Below are 19,340 nucleotides of genomic sequence, written 5' to 3' on the forward strand. Positions count from 1 at the left end.
TCCTGGGCAAGCCACTTCACCCTGTTTGCCTCAGTTTCCTCATCTGTAAAATGAGATGGAGAGGGAAATGGCAAACCACAACAGTCTCTTTTCCAAGAAAACCCCAAATGGGGTCACAAAGAGTCAGATATGACTGAAAAATGACTGCACAACAACAAAATACCAAAAATCATAATCCAGAAGAAGAGGAAAATGTAATGGACCATTTACTCCATTTTGTAAAGTTTGTCAAAATAGCACAATGCCAGTAAATACATGAAAATTGGCCGTGTCTTTGTATTTTGCCTCTGAGGGTAAGCACCTTTGATCCTGCTGCTGTGTAGAAAGCTAGCACACACTTATAATTACATAAAAACTAAGGCCACTAACTGGAGAAAGGGAGGAACGGCTGGTGATGGGAGGGTGGGGGAGGGAAAAGTTGTCTTCCTGTGAAAGCTTGTCAATCACTGAAGCTCTCTCTCTACAGCTCTAAGACTCAGTGGGACTGGAGATCTGACACACTCGATAAACAAAAGGGATTTGGAGTTAGGCGCTGACCATCTGTCCAGATCCTTCTCAACTTTCCAGGTTGCCATTGAATAAAATTATCCCTAATTATGTTGTCAAGATTTCATTTCCATACCCAGATGTGCCAGATTTGAGAAGAGGAACTGCAAATTCTGCTGGCAGAATGTGACCTCGTGGCATGATTTACCAAGTGATCCTGCCTTAGGTTTCAGGGTCTAAATATCAGCTGGGGAGGTGTCCATCAAACTGAGAGCTGGGAGGATAGAAGAGAAAACTTAGATGCTCTGGGGACCTCTATTGTGCTCCTGTTCATTCCTGAGACTTTGTAAGCCACTGAGAAGCTGGCTGAATGCTGGGACAATGCGTGTGCTGCAGAATTCCAGAGCATCACTTCCAATGATCTCCTACATTTTCTCTTAAGGGCACATACTCTGCCTGCCTCGGATCTGTACCTCTGTTTACACTATTCCTTGCACTTAGAATGACCTCCTTCTTTTCTGAGCTTCTTCCAATCTTACCAAAGTTCAGAGCCTATTTTTTTCCCTCCAGAAAAAGAGATCTAGTCTACTTTTTGTTTTTTCAGCCCATGAAAAAAATGGACATATAACTCAGTTCCCGTGCCAAGAGAATGTAACTCTCCTCTGTAACAAAGAAAAACAGTCAAGGCAAAAAAAAAATATATATATACACACACACACACACACACACACACACACACACACACACACACACACACAGTGACTTGGTCTTAAACATACATCACATTCTGCCCTGTAGTCCTCTGCCTCTCTGCCAAAAGGAGAGAAATCTTCCTCTACTATTTACTTAGCCCAGGCTACTCTCCCTCTTCTCTGAGCTCTTTTGAACTTATTGGATGAAATATATAATTTAATATTTTAATATTATAATTGGTCTCATTTCCTAATTTCTTTACGTGCATCAGTCTTATATCACCCCCAAAGCTACATGCTCAGCATTTATGCTCTAAGCCTATCATCTATTAGTGAAATGACTTATCTAGCATACCCACTTGTCCAGAATAGAACTAAAGTCGGCACCCATGAGTAAGGAAGTCGCAGGGCCCTCTTAGAGACTTTATTAAATTTATCTTATTCAAAAGAATCAGGTTAAGTAACAATAGACGGGCAGGGTATGCATCTGAAACTTGCATATGAAAATATATAAATGTCACAGAGGTATTTGAGTGAAGATTAAACTCATATAATGGAGGGAGGGACTACAACCTGCCAGGTCAGTATTTGACAACAGCCAGATTACAAAGCTATGTTGAAAGGACAGCTAGGTGGCTCAGTGGCTAGAAAGCTAGACCTGGAAATGGAAGGTCCTGGGTTCAAATCTGGCTTCAGACCGCCTAGCTGTGTGACCCTGGACAAGTCACTTAACCCCCACTGACTAGCCCATACAAGCTCTGCTGCCTTGGAACCAATACACAGTATCAATTCTAAGGAGAAAGGTGAGGGTTAAATAAAAAGTGCATTGTGGGACTTGGATTTCATATTCAGATCATAAGCTCCTTGAGGGCAAGGACGATCTTTTGACTCTTTTTGTATCCCCAGAACTTAGCAGAGTGACTGACTCACAGTAAGTACTTAATAAATGTTTACTGAATGAATGTAAAATCTTGCATTGGAGTCCCCAAAATCCTGAATCAGTACAGAATGAGAGGGAAAGGAGTCTGGAATGCTTAGCCATTCTGGCGTAGAGAGGAGTCCAGGGGCTCTGCTGCTCAGTAAATAGAGAAAAAGGAACTGAGGACTCCAGTAAGTCATTCCCAGATATTCCATGAATTAACCTTCTGAGCCTGGTGCATTTATTCATGTGAAATCTGGAGGAATACTCAGAGAATGAATGATTTGGACATGGGAGAGCCGTTGGACAGGTGTGAAAAGATTCCATGGGAAAAGGAATGTGTGCGTAAATGGAATTAGCTCACCTAGAATTAAGTGGGGAGGGGGTGAGGTCTGTGACCCACATGTGATAGTAAGTGACAAATCAAAAACAAGGGACTGCCCTCTGGGCAGTCCAAAACAGTGTTGAGGCTGCCATTTGTCCATGTGAAACTGGAGGTGGACACAGGAAGTGACGAAAGCTGCTATCTTTTAAATATGATGGTAACTTCCTGTGGAGGGATTTTGGCGCTTTGAACTTGGTGTTGAAGGAGCTCCGGTGAGACCTCAGACTTCTTCCCCTTGAATTGTCACGTGGGTAAGTCAGGCTGACTCTCTTTCTCTTCCCTGGGAGTTTCTGGAGGCTCCAGCCTCAAAGAGGCCTCTCATCTTAGAGGAGGCCTCTCATCTTAGAGGAGGCCTTGTGGCTGGAAACCTTGTTTAATTTACCTCTGTGCCCCTCTGCTGGGGCCTCTGAAGCCCTACCTGGTTCAGGCCTCTGGTCTGGGCCAGAGTTTCTCACTCTCATTTTCCCTACTTTCAACCTTCCTAATTATAAATAAACCACCATAAAAGTCATCCTGACTTGGGTCTCCTTTATTTTGAAATCAAGTTAATCAATTTCTGGCTATCAAACCTTAAATGTCCAACCATAATAATTCTCTTACATGTGGGAGGTGCTATCAGCACCCTGCCAACAGATGGAGGAATACTCCCTTTCTTTGGGGTGTTCCCAATGGTAATGCCAATCAGGGTCATGCCCCAAGAGCCTCTCACACCTCCACACATTGCAGAGCCACAATGATTCTGTAATATCAGATGCCACTTTGCATTCTTTATCTGGATATCATCATTTGACCTTGTTCCTGGCTCCTACTCCCAGAGGCAGAATCTGTAGGCCAGGGATGCTACTGGGTCACCTCACAGGGGAATTGTGGTTACAAAGCACTTTGGCAAAGTCAGTAAGTTAGGAGTAAGCTATGGCAGCTTGCCAAAAAAAAGAAAAAACAAAACAAAACAAAGGACCAAAGATAGTCCCTGCCTTCAAGGAGGGACAGTCAGGTGGTGCAGTGGTTAGAGAGTCAGGAAGACCTGAGTTCAAATCCAGCCTCCAATGCTTACTAGCTGTGTGATCCTCAGCAAGTTACTTAACCCTGTGTGCCTCTCAGTTTCCTCATCTGTAAAATGAGCTGGAGAAGGAAATGGCAAATCACTCTGGTATTCTTGCCAAAACAACAACAGCAACAACAACAACAACAACAACAACAACAACGTCATCACTGAAATGACTGAACAACAATAACGTAGTCCCCAAGTCGCTTACAGTCTAATGGGGCAGATAAGAAGCAAACAATGTACAAAAAAAGCCATATACAGAATAGATTAGAAATAATTAACAGAGGGAAGGTGCTGGAATTAAGAAAAGTTGAGGAAGGCTTCCTGTAGAAGGCAGGGTTTTAGTTGTGACTTAAAGGAAGCCAGAGAAGTCAGTAGTTCGAGCAGGAGAGGGAGAGCGTTCCAGGCATGGGGGACAGCCAGAGAGAATGCCCAGAACTAGAAGATGGAGAATCTTGTTCATGGAAAAACCAGGAGCCTGGTGTCTCTAAATCTAAGAGTACATGCAGGAAAGTAAGGTGGAGGATGACTAGAAAGGCAGGAGGGGGCCAGGTGATGGAAGGCCTCGAATATCAAATGAAGCATTTTGTATATACAATATACAAATTTTTATTTGTACAATATTTGTTTATATAATGTTTGTATAATTTTATTTAGACAATATTTGTATATACAATAAGGAGCCACTGGAGTTAGAGTAGGAAGGTGATGTGGTTGGACCTGAATTTTGGAAAATCAATTTGGTGACTGAGTGATGGATGGACTGGAGGGAAGATACTGGAAGCAAGCAGACCCCCAGCAGGCAGTAGCAGAAGTTCAGGCAGGAGATGATGAGGGCAGAGCCACGAGGGTGAGGACAGTGTCACAGGAAAGAATGGAGAGATTGGAGAGAAGCTGCAGAGGTGAGATTGATGAGGGATACTGAAGAAATGCAAGTGATGAAAAACGATGAAATTGACTAGAGATGCTGCAGAAGGGCAAGTGATGAAAGATGCTGCAGAGATGAAACTGACCAGATATGCTGTAGAAGTGAAAATGACCAGAGATGCTACAAAAGTGAAACTAGTGAGAGATGCTGCAGAGGTGAAATTAACAGACCTTGGCACCATATTGGATTTAGTAAGTGATAGAGAGTGAAGAATCCAGGATGACTCCTGGGTTCATTGGTGACTATAAGATCAAAAGAGCAAGTTGAAGAATTTGAGGCCCAGAGAGATAAATTGATTTGCCCAAGATTACACAGGAAGGAAATGTAGGAATGAAGATGGATATCCAAGTTTCCAAGTAGAATAGAGAGTTTAAGATTCAGCTGCTGGGGATACATTCCATTCGGCTTTTCACTCAGAAATCACAATAATATAAATAACTTTCACTTATTCAGAGCTTTAAGGCTTGCAATGAGTTTTATGGATGTTCGATCCTCATAACAACTCTGGGGAAGAGGTGCTATTATAATTCCCATTTCACAGATAGGGAATAGAAGCAGATATAGATTATATACGTGAAGTAGGATTTCAACTCAGGTCTTACTGACTCCGTCTAGGGCTCTATCCATCATACCACCCAACAACCCAATTTCTTTTATTACTTAGCTTTGATTTTGAATTTACTTTTTCGGTATACATGCTGAACTGCTTCCTTTTTGTGTCTGCATCACTAGGCCCCTACCCTGGGCCTGGCAGTAAGTGACTTAATAAGTATTCATATCTGAAGGAAAAATGAATGAGTCAAAAAGGACATTTGTTCTTCCCTGTACACATCGTGCCAATTAAAAAACCACCCAAGCCAGATGTACCCATCTATTGTCTACTTCGAGGGAAGTAGAAGGGGAAAGGGTAGAGCTTACCTTCCTGAATCTTTCCACTTTTGATGTAAGGTGTGAGGAAGAGAGGCTGTCCTGGGTCACCATGGCTTGGGGTAGAAACATGATAACCTTTATACAAGGAACGGAAAATGCCTTCACTGGAGTCCAGGGTCAGCAGGACCAAAAAGATAGTTGCTTTCCACATCTTGCCAACAACTCCCTCTAGAAGGAAAAAAACAGAAGGAATCATCCAGTCTGTTCTCATTGTCCATGAGGCATGTTCCTAACCATATTCACTAACAACACACATCCAGTGTCTCTCTCTCTCTCTCTCTCTCTCTCTCTCTCTCTCTCTCTCTCTCTCTCTCTCTCTNCTCTCTCTCTCTCTCTCTCTCTCTCTCTCTCTCTCTCTCTCTCTCTCACACACACACACACACACACACACACACACACACACACACCCCACTGCCATGATCTGAACCTTTTGCAGCAGACAACATGAATATGAATAGGTCCATTTTATTGATGAGAAAACTGATGCTCCAATAGGCTATGTCTATACACTCACAGGTAAGCTTCAGAGCCAGATTTCAAACCCAGCTCTTCTGACTTCAGGTCCAAGGGCCACTTCATTCCTCCATCAGACCATAGTCTTCCAACTGGAAAGGGGCCTATGATGTCAGCCATTTATAAGCCCTTCATTTAAGACCTGAGGAACCTGATATCCAGAGACCCTGTATGACTAGCCCAAGTTTGTAAAAATAGTAGCTGGCAAAGGTAGATTTGAACCCAGTACCTCAATTTATTTCCAAATGTTTCTCAGACTAAATACTTGGGAAAATAGGACACAAGTCCCTATCCTACTGAAGCTTAAGGTTAGAAAGATGAAATAGATATAGCATTATGAAATCACAAAATTTCAGAGTTGGAAGGAACCTCACCAGTTATCTCGTCGGTCTAAAACAGAGGTTCCCAAACTTTTTGGCCTCCTGCCCCCTTTCTAGAAAAAAATATTACTTAGCACCCCTGGAAATTATTTTTTTAAATTTTAATAGCAATGAATAGGAAAGATAAATGCACCTGTGGCCATCACCGCCCTCCTGGATCGCTGCAGCACCCACCAGGGGGCGGTGGCACCCACTTTGGGAATCACTGGTCTAAACTATGCCTGACCAAGAATTCTCTCCTCAGTAGCTGTCATTAAGGAATCACCTAACTTCATTTGCAGCCTATTTCACTCCTAAATAACTCTGATTTTTAGGAGAGCAGCTAGGGGTCAAAGTGGATAGAGTATTGGGCCCAGAGACATGAAAACCTGAGTTCAAATCCAGCCTCAGACACTTAGTAACTATATGACCCTGGACAAACCATGTTGGCCTCACTTCCTCATCTGTAAAATGAACTAGAGAAAGAAGTGGCAAACTGCTCCATTATCTTTGCCAAGAAAACCTTGAATGGGGTGAGGAAGAGTGAGATACAACTGAAAAAAGGACTGAACAATGACTATGTAGGTGGCAGGCCGGGATTCTTATCCATGTCTGATTCACTGGGCTTTCTAAAACACTAATCAATAAGCATTGATCAAGCATACCCACTACCATATTGGTGCCGGGGATGCAAAGCCCAAAATATAAACTTCTCTGTCTTGACAGCTTTCACTCTCCCAATGTCCTAGTACTCAGGTATTGTTGCAAAATCTCAAAAGATAGAAAAGCAGCACCTCTAGCACCAAGAGACTCAAAACAGAGGGACTGAGAGTACAAAGATGAGAAGGACATGTTTATTTAGGTATTTCTTTTCTGAACCCACACTAGTCTTTTCTTCTGTTCCCACCACCCATTTCAGTAGCTTGAAAGACTTCCCTGTACCCCGACATTTCTAAAAAACAGGCTCAACATTTCCTGAGTTATGGTACCCCCTTGGCAGGCTGGCTAAACTTAGGGACCCTTTCTCAGAATATTTTTAAATGCATAAAGAAAAATGCATAGGAATATAAAGGAAGCCAATTCTATTGGAATGCAGTAATCAAAATACTAGGAAAAAAGGAAGTTAATGGAGCCCAGGTTTAGAATCACAGTTTCTAAACTCTCCTATGCCAGGCAGGTTTGAGATTTTTTAAGAAACTGAGACAAAATCTCTCACTCAGCTGATCTCAATAGAGGATTTAGTCAGGAATATCCAAACCTTGGTGATGTGGTCATTGTTACCTTCATACAATGGGGGCAGGAAGAACTATATCACAGACAATGTGCTAGGCCCTAGAGATAAATCTTCCCATATATGTGTGTGTGTGTGTGTGTGTGTGTGTGTGTGTGTGTGTGTGTGTGTGTGTGTGTGTATTTATATATATAAACACTAATTTATTATTATATTGTTATTAATTTATTATACTTTTATTATATTTATTTATGTAATTATATATAAACATGTATAATGTATATTATACATAACTCATTTATATATTAAACCTCAAGTCTCTCCATTTGACTTTGGCAGCTAAAATCTCTTTAGCGTGTTGTCTCCTCTATTAGAATGTGAGCTCTCTAGAGCTGACTGTCTTATTTTCTTCAGCTATTCCTATCTCCACAGTTGAGTGTGTACTCTTCTTCCTCCTCAAATAATCACATGTCTTCTTACCTGTTCACCTTTTGTATTCCTCCAATAGTTTTTCAAAGGCAAATACAGTTGCATGTTTTATCTTTATGTTCCCAGTCCTCAATTACAGCCAGTCATAGGAGCATAAAGTTAGAGCAAGAAGGAAATTTGGGGCCCCTTAGTCTGACCTTCTTCATTTTACAGATGGACAAATAGAACAAAGGAATTAATTTGCCCAGGATCAGACCAATAGGACATGTCTAAGGTGGGATTAGAACCCATGTTGGGGCAGTTAGGTAGATGGAGAGCCAGGCCTGGAGATGGGAGTTCCTGAGGTCAAATGTGACCTCAGATACTTCCTAGCTATATGACCCTGGGCAAGTCATTTCACCCCCATTACCTAGCTCTTATGCCTTGGAACTGATACTTAGTATTGATTCTGAGATAGAAGATAAGGCTTTAAAATAAAAGAACTTAAGTATTCTTAATTCCAACTCTAGCCCCCCATCCACAATACCACATAGCTAACCCTATTTGATAATTATATGTTGGACTGGACTGGAAAAATCATTCATCCAGACTTGTGAGTCTTAAAAGCAAACCACTTTCATGAACCAAAAGAAAAGGCAGAGAAGCCTGACCACTTGCAGACCTGGAGCTCTCTCAGTCACTCAGTGTGTGGCCCTGGGGAAGGCTCCCACTCCCTGGCCCTCAGGGTACTCATCTCTGAAATACAGGGGTTGGGCTCAGTAACCTCTGAGCTCCCTCCCAGCTCCCATGTCCATGAAGCTTGGAAGACCACAGACCTCAGATGCCAGAACAGAAAAAGTAATATGCAATTATGCTAATGCCAAGGCCCCCTTCCACCATGCAGTCCTTTAAATGCCAGGCCATTAAATGATTTGAAAATGCAAAAATGTGTAAAAATCAATGAACCCCACACACTTCTCACATCACTCCTTTGGCAGAATATAAAAACACTGGCAAAGTGAGAATGTCTTTCAGCTCCATTTCCCTGATAAGATAAAAGTTCATCACTGTAATGTGATGGAAGAGCTGATTGCCACAAGCATTTCTCTTATGGTTAGCATAATATAATTTCATGTATTTAATATAAACAAGCCCAACTAAATATAGTGAGTGGTTAAGAAATGTTTTTCACTGTCAGTGTCTATAAGGAGAGGGGGAGCAGGGAGAGAAATGATGCTGGAAAAAGCAAACCAGACTCAAGAAGCTTGGGGCCAGCAAGTCGCTATGGCTCTGGAAAATAAAGAATCTTTCTAAAAAATATTTTTAAATGATATAGAACTTGTTGGCCAAATGTTTGAGTGGAAGAGCTGCTTTTTCAAGGGAAGAAGAGAATCATCCTCCAGGCAAACAACTTTAGAAGAAAAATGTCTGTTGTGTAAGAAATGGAAGGAACTGTTTCGATAAGTGGTTTTTCCTAGGGGGAAAAACAGAAACCCATCAAGACCCATATTTTTCAATCTTCACTCCACAAACCTCAAGGCCTTTTTTAATGGAAGCCATTAATATTTAAATAACTAGGGAAGTTATAGCCCTTTCCCTATAATCAGAGGCAAACTCAAAGGGAGGAAGGAAAAAGTGAGCCAAAATGGCCTTGGTTTAATTGGTGGGATTTGAATAAAGAGAAGCAGGAGTCATTCCAATTTAGGCTCTACGACTAATATTTGATGAGGCAACCATGAAAGGAAAAGCATCCTTTGTCAGTGAATTAAAGCAGCCAAGTTCTCTTTCCAGCCCTTAAAGAACCTACAGTATTTTGAAACCAAGCCTTATGGGACCTCAATTCTAGAAGGCTATGGCTCTTGACCACAAGCTCTGGCAAGTTCTACTATGTTGGGAAGGCACTGAGTATGTTCCTAGCAAAGATGAGGCTGCCTGTTTTGGGAAAGCCAACCTAACTAAGTACAAAGAAGTTCATCCTCAGAAGGGGGAACACTGAGTGATCCATTCTTTTTTTTTTTTTTTTTTTTTTTTTTTTTTAAACCCTCACCTTCCGTCTTGGAGTCAATACTGTATATTGGCTCCAAGGCAGAAGAGTGGTAAGGGTAGGCAATGGGGGTCAAGTGACTTGCCCAGGGTCACACAGCTGGGAAGTGTCTGAGGCCAAATTTGAACCTAGGACCTCCCATCTCTAGGCCTGGCTCTCAATCCACTGAGCTACCCAGCTGCCCCCTAGTGATCCATTCTTTAGCCATGGCAACCCACAAATAAAGAAAAAAGCAAAATGGCAGAGATAGTGTCAGAGCAGGGAAGGGAGGAGGAGGACGGTTTAATGAGAAAGAGAGATCTGATGTTTTAGACATCTGGGTTTGAGATATCAAGCTAGAAGGAAACATACAGGTCATTGAATCAAATCTCATTTTACAGATGAGGAAACTGAGGCATAGAGATAAAGTGACTTGTCCAAAGTTACATAGGTAGTAAGTTGCAGAGCTGGGATTGGAACCCAGGCCCAGGGAATTCAAATCTGGCATTCATTTCATTGCCTCCTGAAGATTGGGTTTATCAAGTATCTAAAGGCAACAAGGAACATCATATCATAGACCACCTGGTTACCTCCTACTGCGGTGTTTATAATATTTGCAAAAATCCCAACACTGTAATGATGGAGAAGATGGAAAAGCAGAGACACTCTCCAAGGAACACAATAAAATCCTCCTAATTGAATCAATATGTATTTTGATATCTGGTAACTTCAGTGATGGGGATAAGCAAAGACAGAGGCAAATAGGTGGGAAAATGTGGATCAAGAGGAAAGAATGAGAGAAAACCAAGATTTATAAACTCTCACATGAATCCTTCAGGAAAAACTTCAGAAGTCACTGGACTTGGCAAACAGCAAGGACCATCATCCTAAATGAAATTGAGTATATTTAACCAGTTAGGAAACCATGTGTTATGGTGCTAGGGAGCGCCACAATGACCTGAGTTCAAATCTTGCCTTAGATACTTACTAACTGGCACCCTGCACAAGTCGCTTTACCTCTGCCTCATTTTCCTCATCTGCCTAATGTACCTACCTCCCAGGGTTGTTTTGAGATTCAAGTGAAGTCTTTGTAATGTGTTTTGCAAATCTTAAAGCACTCAAAATCATTCCTTAATTAATTATCTGTGAGCAGTCAGACCTTGTTAAAGTACAAAATTAATACAAAACTAAGATGGCGTACAAGTAAAACAGCTCCAACCTAACCAAAACAAACCATGCCAATCAACAGGATATGGATGTGAGGCAGCTGGGTGGCTCAGAGGATTGAGTGCCAGATCTGGAGTAGAGAGGTCCTAGGTTCAAATCTGGCCTCAGATACATTTTAGCTATGTGACCCTGGGCAAGTCACTTAACCCCAATTGCTTAGCCCTTATTGATCTTCTGCCTTGGAACCAATACTTGGTACAGATTCCAAGACAGAAGGTAAGGGTTAAAAAAAAAGGGCTATGTGACCCTGGGCAAGTCACTTAACCCCAATTGCTTAGCCCTTATTGATCTTCTGCCTTGGAACCAATACTTGGTACAGATTCCAAGACAGAAGGTAAGGGTTAAAAAAAAAGGGCTATGTGACCCTGGGCAAGTCACTTAACCCCAATTGCTTAGCCCTTATTGATCTTCTGCCTTGGAACCAATACTTGGTACAGATTCCAAGACAGAAGGTAAGGGTTAAAAAAAAAGGGCTATGTGACCCTGGGCAAGTCACTTAACCCCAATTGCTTAGCCCTTATTGATCTTCTGCCTTGGAACCAATACTTGGTACAGATTCCAAGACAGAAGGTAAGGGTTAAAAAAAAAGGGCTATGTGACCCTGGGCAAGTCACTTAACCCCAATTGCTTAGCCCTTATTGATCTTCTGCCTTGGAACCAATACTTGGTACAGATTCCAAGACAGAAGGTAAGGGTTAAAAAAAAAAAAAAGGATATGGATGGAAAAAAGGAGATTGATACCATTTATAATAATACAATACAAAAGGTTAGTTTGCATAAATTGCTATAACAAGGATCCCCAAAGAGCCCAACAACTGCCTAGGAGGATTTAACACTAGCCTGAACTCTTTTTCTTTCTTGATATCCTAAGATCAACCTTGGGTTTTAAAAGGTAAAGTTTCATATTGAAAATAGCCCATTCTCTGAGGCTGCAATTCCACCTCACCTTTTGAGTGACAAGGCTTGAGACCTCTCTGTATAACAGAATGCATGCACACTCTGGGAAGATGCCAGAAGCCTTGCTTGCCTCTTGTCCCATGTGACTTGTGGCATCCTGAAGACCAGCTTTTGGACCGGACTAAGGTCGGAGACTGCCCATAATCAGAATCAGGTCACAGCCCTGGGGCATAGTTGTAGGGGGAGGAGGAGCACCAACGTATACCAACATTTTCAGGCACAGTGGAGAGGGGACTTGGTCACAGTTCTGAGAGGTAAAAGAATGCTTACTCAGAGACCAGGGCACTGGTCCCCAGAGAAGTAAACCCATCTCTCCTCACATCATACCATAAGGGTTAAAAATGGTTTGACTAAATTTATGACTTAAAAAGAATTATTGTGGTCACATTTATAAAAATTAAAAATTAAACAATGAGTATGTTAGTAGCTTTAGTAGCTTTATTACAACAGGGTAGAGGAGGTAGAAAATATTGCCTAGCTAAAAATCCTATTAATTGCCGATCCAAAGAAATCCAGCTCAACTCTGACAAAACAGGTCCCTATCTCCAACCAGGAGTCATGGTAGTCTCTTCAGCAAGGGTCTTACCAGCACCAAATCAATCTCCAATGCAGAAGAATCCTTCTTAATGCAGAGACACCAACGCAGAAGTCCTCCCTCACTCAGCAAGAGCCACCAAGGCAACAGAATAAGATCAGAATGCCCTTGGCTGGCTTTTATAAGCAATTTTCCCCATCTTACTTCCTATCTCTCTGGTTTCTCCTTCCTTTCACTGTGGGCTGGTCTATCACATCTCTGAAACCAATCAAAGTCTCTCAATTTGCCTGGGGAGGAGCAGTGCTTGTGGTCTTTTAGGACTAACCAAGTGTTAATGACATAAGTAAGTCATAAACTCTCTTTATTAATGACTTACTAAGTGTTAAGTAGGGGTACTTCAAGTTCCTGGTTGATTAACTTAAAATAGACAATAAAAAATTCCCTTTAACAATACCATCTTAGAAGAACTGAAGATAGATCCCCAGTGCCTGGCTCTGAAGGCAGCTGCACAAAGAACCTGAAGCTTGGAATGGTGCTCCTTTCACCACAGATACAGAACCTAACTTGAACAGTTTTTTTTAAACCAGAAGGAAAAAAGACAAGAAAACAAGCAAACAACAAAAAAAAGAAACAACATAGAAAGTTATTTTGGTGACAGGGTAGACTCAAACTCAGAAGAAGACAACAAAGTCAATATTACTGCATCCAAAGCTACCAAGAAAAATATTAATTGCTCTCAACCCCCAAAAGAATTAATGGAGGAGCTCAAAAAGGATTGTAAAAATCAAATAAGAGAGGTAAAAGAAAAATTGAGGGGGAAATGAGAGTGATACAGGAAAATCATTTAAAAAAAGAGTCAACAGCTTGGTAAAGGAGGTACCAAAAATACTGAAGAAATTAATACCTTAAAAAACAGCATAGGCAAATTAGTAAAAGAAGAACAAAACCCACAGAAGAAAATAACTTCTTAAAAAGCATAACTGACCAAATGGGGAAAGATATAAAAATGCACTGAAGAGAAAAAACTTCTTAAAAGATAAAATTGGTCTGATGGAAAAAGAGATATGAAAGCTCACTTAAGAAAATCATGCAAGACTTCTGGGTTAGGATGGTGGCAGAGTAGAAGCAGGGCGACTCTCTCCCCTTACCAACCGATAAAGCATACCTCCAAAGGACAAAAAAACAAATCCAGATGAAAGAAGGGGTCCCACAATAGGGTACAGTATTGAAGGTACATGGGATTTGGGCACTTCCACTCTATAAGGGGAGGAAATAGCTCCCATCAAAATGGGAGAGGATCAACCCTCCCCAACCCCACCCACAGACCAGAGTCAGAGGCTGTGCTACAGAGTTAGAGTGAACAGGGGCACAAAATCTAGCTCCTTGGCAGCTAACTGGTACCACTAGGGGCTTGCCCCTGAGAGCAGCAAGACCAGAGACCCCAGGTGGCTGGAAAACTCAGACCTTGAACACGGGAGTGGGGCTGAGAGAGGCGGCAGCAGCAGCACCCAGTGTGCTCAGACTCAGGGGAAAACTTCAGGTGGAGGAGCAAGCATGGACCAAGTTCTGGGCTCTGGGCAGCTGGTTAGGAACACGGGGGCTTGACTCTGAAAACAGCTAGACCAGAGACCCCAGGAGGGTCCCCAGAGAAGCCAGGAGACTCACAAAGTAGACTCAGGCAAAAACTGCTCCCTAACTCCATACAAAGAGAATCAGATTGCCTTACTCGGACTTCTGGCAGATAAAGCATAATGATGCCAAGTAAGTCTCAAGAAATAAACAAGAAGACCAAATTGATAACTTCTGCACAGAAAAAAAACCAGAAAACAGAGGAGGACAAACAATTAAAGATATCTGAACCTTCCCAAAAAAATGAAAATGGGTCACAAGATCTTGAAGAGTTCAACTCTGAGGTCATGAGAAAAATGGCAGAAATCTGTCAAGAAAATAACAGTTTAAAAGGCAGAATTTCGCAATTGGAAAGTGAGGCTTAGAAATCAAATGAATTGATAAGCAAATTGAAGACCAGAAATGACCAGCTGGAAGCCTTGAAGAACCAGATAGACCAGATTGAAAAGAAAAAACAAAAGATTATAGCCAAAAACCAGTCTCTAAAGGCTAGAATTGGGCAATTAGAAGCCAATGATCTCACAAAACAACAAGAATTAATAGAGCAAAGTCAAAAGACTGACAAAAGAGAAGGAAACATGAAATATCTCAATGAGAAGTTAATAGACCAAGAAAACAAGTCTAGAAGAGACAACTTGAGAATTATTGGTCTTCTGGAAAAATTAGAGACAAATAGAAACCTAGATAGTTTACTACAAGAAATTATCCAACAAAACTGCCCCAATGTCCTCAAACAAGAGGGCAAAATAGACAATGAAAGGATCCATAGATCACCCTCTACACTAAATCCTCAGAAGACAACCCCCAGGAATGTAATAGCCAAATTTAAAAGCTTCCAAGTTAAGGAGAAAATATTATAAGAAGCCAGAAAGAGACAATTCAGATATCAAGGAACACCAATCAGGATTACACAGGATCTGGCAGCCTCCACACTACAAGACCGCAAGGCTTGGAACATGATATTTAGAAAGGCAAGAGAATTGGGTCTACAACCAAGGATCACATACCCATTAAAACTGACTATATACTTCCATGGGAAAGTATGGGCATTCAACATGATAGAAGATTTCCAAGCATTTGCACAGAAAAGACCAGGACTAAATAGAAAGTTTGATATCCAACCACAAAAACCAAGAGAAACATGAAAAGGTAAATAAGAAAGAGAGGAGAAAGAAAGAAAACTCTGACCTTTAAATTGCCTTCTTCAAGGGCTTCAATAAGATCAAATTATTTGTATTTTTTTATGGAGAAATATTATGTGTAATTCTAAAAAATGTACTCATCATTATAGTAATTAGAAGAATTAGTAATAAGAAGATGGAGTAACTAGATCTAAACAAATGGAAAAACATTGATTGTTCATGGGTAGGACGAGCTAACATAATAAAAATGACCATCCTACCCAAATTAATTTACATATTTAGTGCTATACCTATCAAACTATTAAAAAACTTTTTTGCTGAATTAGAAAAAACTATAACAAAGTTCATTTGGAAGAACAAAAGACCAAGAATATCAAGGGAAATAATGAAAAAAAACGTGAAGGAAGGTGGCCTAGCAGTACCAGATCTTAAACTGTATTACAAAGCAGTAGTCACGAAAACAATATGCTACTAGCAAAGAGACAGAAAGGAGGATCAGTGGAATAGACTAGGGGTAAGAGACCTCAGCAAGACAGTTTTCGATAAACCTAAAGAACCCAGCTTTTGGGACAAAAAAACACTATTTGGCAAAAACTGCTGGGAAAACTAGAAAACGATATGGGAGATATTGGGCCTAGATCAACATCTCACACCCTATACCAAGATAAAATCAGAATGGGTGAATGGCTTGAATATAAAGAAGGAAACTATAGGTAAATTGGGTGAGAACAGAGTAGTATACTTGTCAGATCTATGGGAAGGGAAGGATTTTAAGACTAAGCAAGAGTTAGAAAAAAAATCACAAAATGTAAAATAAATAATTTTGACTACATTAAACTAAAAAGGTTTTGTACGGACAAACCAATGCTACAAAAATTAGAAGGGAAACAACAAATTGGGAAAAAATCTTTATAACAAAAAACTCAGATAAAGGTCTAATCACTCAAATATACAAGGAGCTAAATCAATTGTACAAAAAATCAAGCCATCTTCCAGTCGATAAATGGGCAAGGGATATGAATAGGCAATTCTCAGATAAAGAAATCAAAACTATCAATAAGCACTCAAGAAAGTGTTCTAAATCTCTAATAATTAGAGAAATGCAAATCAAAACAACTCTGAGGTATCACCTCACACCTAAAATGACAGCAAAAGAGAGTAATGAATGTTCGAGGAGATGTGGCAAAGTTGGGACATTAATGCATTGCTGGTGGAGTTGTGAACTGATCCAACCATTCTGGATGACAATTTAGAACTATGCTCAAAGGGTTTAAAAGACTATCTGCCTTTTGATTCAGCCATATCACTGCTTGGATTATACCCCAAAGAAATAATAAGGGAAAAGACTTGTACAAAAATATTCAAAGCCACGCTCTTTGTGGTGGCAAAAAATTGGAAAATAAGAGAATGTCCTTCGATTGGAGAATGGCTGAACAAATTGTGTTATCTGTTGGTGATGGAATACTATTGTGCTCAAAGGAATAAACAACTGGAGGAATTCCATATGAACTGGAATGACCTCCAGGAATTGATGCAGAGTGAAAGGAGCAGATTGAGGAGAACATTGTACATGGAGACTGATACACTGTGGTACAATCGAACATAACGGACTTTTATACTAGCAGCAGTGCAAGGTTCCAGAGCAAGGCTGAGGGACTTATAAGAAAGAAAACTAGCCACATTCAGAGGAAGAACTGTGGGAGGCGAAACAGAAGAAAAACAACTGCTTAAACACATGGGCTGTTGGGGATATTATTGGGGATGTAGACACTAAATGATAATTCTAGTCCAACTATCAATAATATGGAATTAGGTCTTGATCAATGATACATGTAAAACCCAGTGGAATTGTGCATTGGCTAAGGTTAGGGGGGATTGTGGGAGAGGGAAAGAACATGAAATATGTAACTAGGAGAAAATATTCAAAATTTAAAAAATAATTTCAAAAAAAAGAGTTGATACCTTAAAAAAAAGAAAAAAGAAAAGAAAATCATGCACCAAGGAAAAGAACTCTTTACTAAGTAGAATTGGCCAAATGGAAAAAGAGATATGAAAGCTCACTTAAGAAAATCATGCTTTAACAATTAGAATTGGGCAGGTAGAAGCAAATGACTCTATAAGATATCAAGAAACAATCAAACAAAGTCAAAAGAATGAACAAATAAAAGAAATGTGAAATATTTTGTGGGGAAAAGACTGATCTAAAAAACAAATCCAGGAAAGATTATTTAAGAATTATTGGACTGTCTTAAAGCTATGACTTAAAAAAAGTGCTTAGACATGATCTTTCAATAAATCAAGGAAAACTACCCTTGATATTCTAGAACCAGAGGACAAAATGGAAATTGAAAGAATTCATGGTCACCTTCTAAAAGAAAACCAAAAAGATTAACTCCCAGAAAAATAATAGCCAAATCCCCAAACTCATGGGTCAAGGAGAAAATATTGCAAGCAGCCAAAAAGAAAAAATTCAAATATCATGGAGCCACAGTCAGGATAACATAATACTTAGCAGCATCTACATTAAAGGATCAAAGGACCTAGAACAGTGATGAGCAAACTAGGGACCACCAGCCAGATGCAGCCCCCTGAAATGTTCTATTTAGCCACACTACATTATTCCTAATCTGACAAATACAATGAGTAGGATACAATACAATGAAACTTCAAAAGAGTTGACTTAGAAACAGACTGACAGATGAACATTTCCTTTCCTTTGGCCCCCTCTTTAAAAAGTTTGCCCATCACTGGCCTAGAATATTATACTCCAGAAGGCAAAGGAATTGGGACTTTAACCAAGAATTATTTACCCAGAAAAACTGAGCATAGTCCTTCAGAGGGAAAAAAGGGTATTCAATGAAATAGAAGACTTTCAAACATTCCTGATGAAAAGACCAAAGCTGAATGGAAAATCTGACCTTCAAAAATAAGACTCGAATAAAGGTAAACAGTAAAGAGAAATCAAAAGGCATTTAATAAGTTTAAACTGTGTACTTCCCTAAATGAGGAGATGATTCTTATAATACCGAAGAACTTTGTTATTATTACAGCAGGAAGAAGGAGTATCCATAAACAAAATTAAATCAAGGCATGAGAAAAAGGAATGCATTGGGAGGAGGGGGAAGAGAAAAATGGAATGGTAAATTGCTGTATTAAAAGAAGCATGAAAAAGCATTCACAGTGAAAGGGAAAATGGGGAAGGTAGGAAGAGGAGCCATGCAAAGCTTACTCTCATCAGAATTGGCTCAATGAGGAAAAAACATACAATACACAATGATGGGTATAGAAAGCTACCTTGCCCTACAGGAAAATAGGAGAGGAAGGGGATTAAGAAGGAAGGGGGCCTATAAAAAAGAAGGCAAATTGGGGAAGTGGTAAATAGGTAAATAGGATGGAGGGTAATACACAGTAATCATAATGGTAAAATTTTTTTTTCATCATTAAGGCCGCATTTCTCAAATACAGAAAAAAATGAACTAAATATATAAGAATGCAAACCATTCCCAATTGATTAATAGCCAAAGGATATGAATAGGCAGTTCTCAGACAAAGTAATTAAAGCTTTCTATAATTATGCAAAAAATGGTCTAAATCACTATTATTTTGAGAAATGCAAATTAAAACAGCTCTGATGTACCACCTAACACCTATTAGATTGGCTATTATGACAGAAAAGGGAAATGACAAAACTTAGAGAGGATGTGGAAAAGCTGGGACATGAATATACTATTGGGGGAGTTGTGAACTGATTCAGTCATTCAGGAGAGCAATTTGGACCTATGTCTAAATAGCCATAAAACAGAATATATACCCTTTGACCCAGCAACACCATTACTAGTTTGGTATCCCAACCAGATAAAAAAGCTGGAGGTGGGGGTGGGGCAAGGACCTATTTGTATAAAAAAATTAAAACAGCTTTTTTTAGGCA

General features: G+C 40.1%; 1 protein-coding gene across 1 annotated transcript in view; it reads right to left on the bottom strand.

The window, feature by feature from the left end:
* The window catches only part of CPVL (carboxypeptidase vitellogenic like), a 196,919-nt gene that overhangs the window by 165,492 nt on the left and 12,087 nt on the right, over positions 1–19,340 (bottom strand). Inside the window, exon 2 of the mRNA XM_044678865.1 lies at positions 5,377–5,556. Coding sequence (XP_044534800.1) covers positions 5,377–5,539 — 163 coding nt within the window. The 5' untranslated portion in view covers positions 5,540–5,556. The remainder of the gene's footprint in view (positions 1–5,376; positions 5,557–19,340) is intronic.

Source organism: Gracilinanus agilis, chromosome 5 (genome assembly GCF_016433145.1).
Source record: "Gracilinanus agilis isolate LMUSP501 chromosome 5, AgileGrace, whole genome shotgun sequence".
Lineage (NCBI taxonomy): Eukaryota > Metazoa > Chordata > Mammalia > Didelphimorphia > Didelphidae > Gracilinanus > Gracilinanus agilis.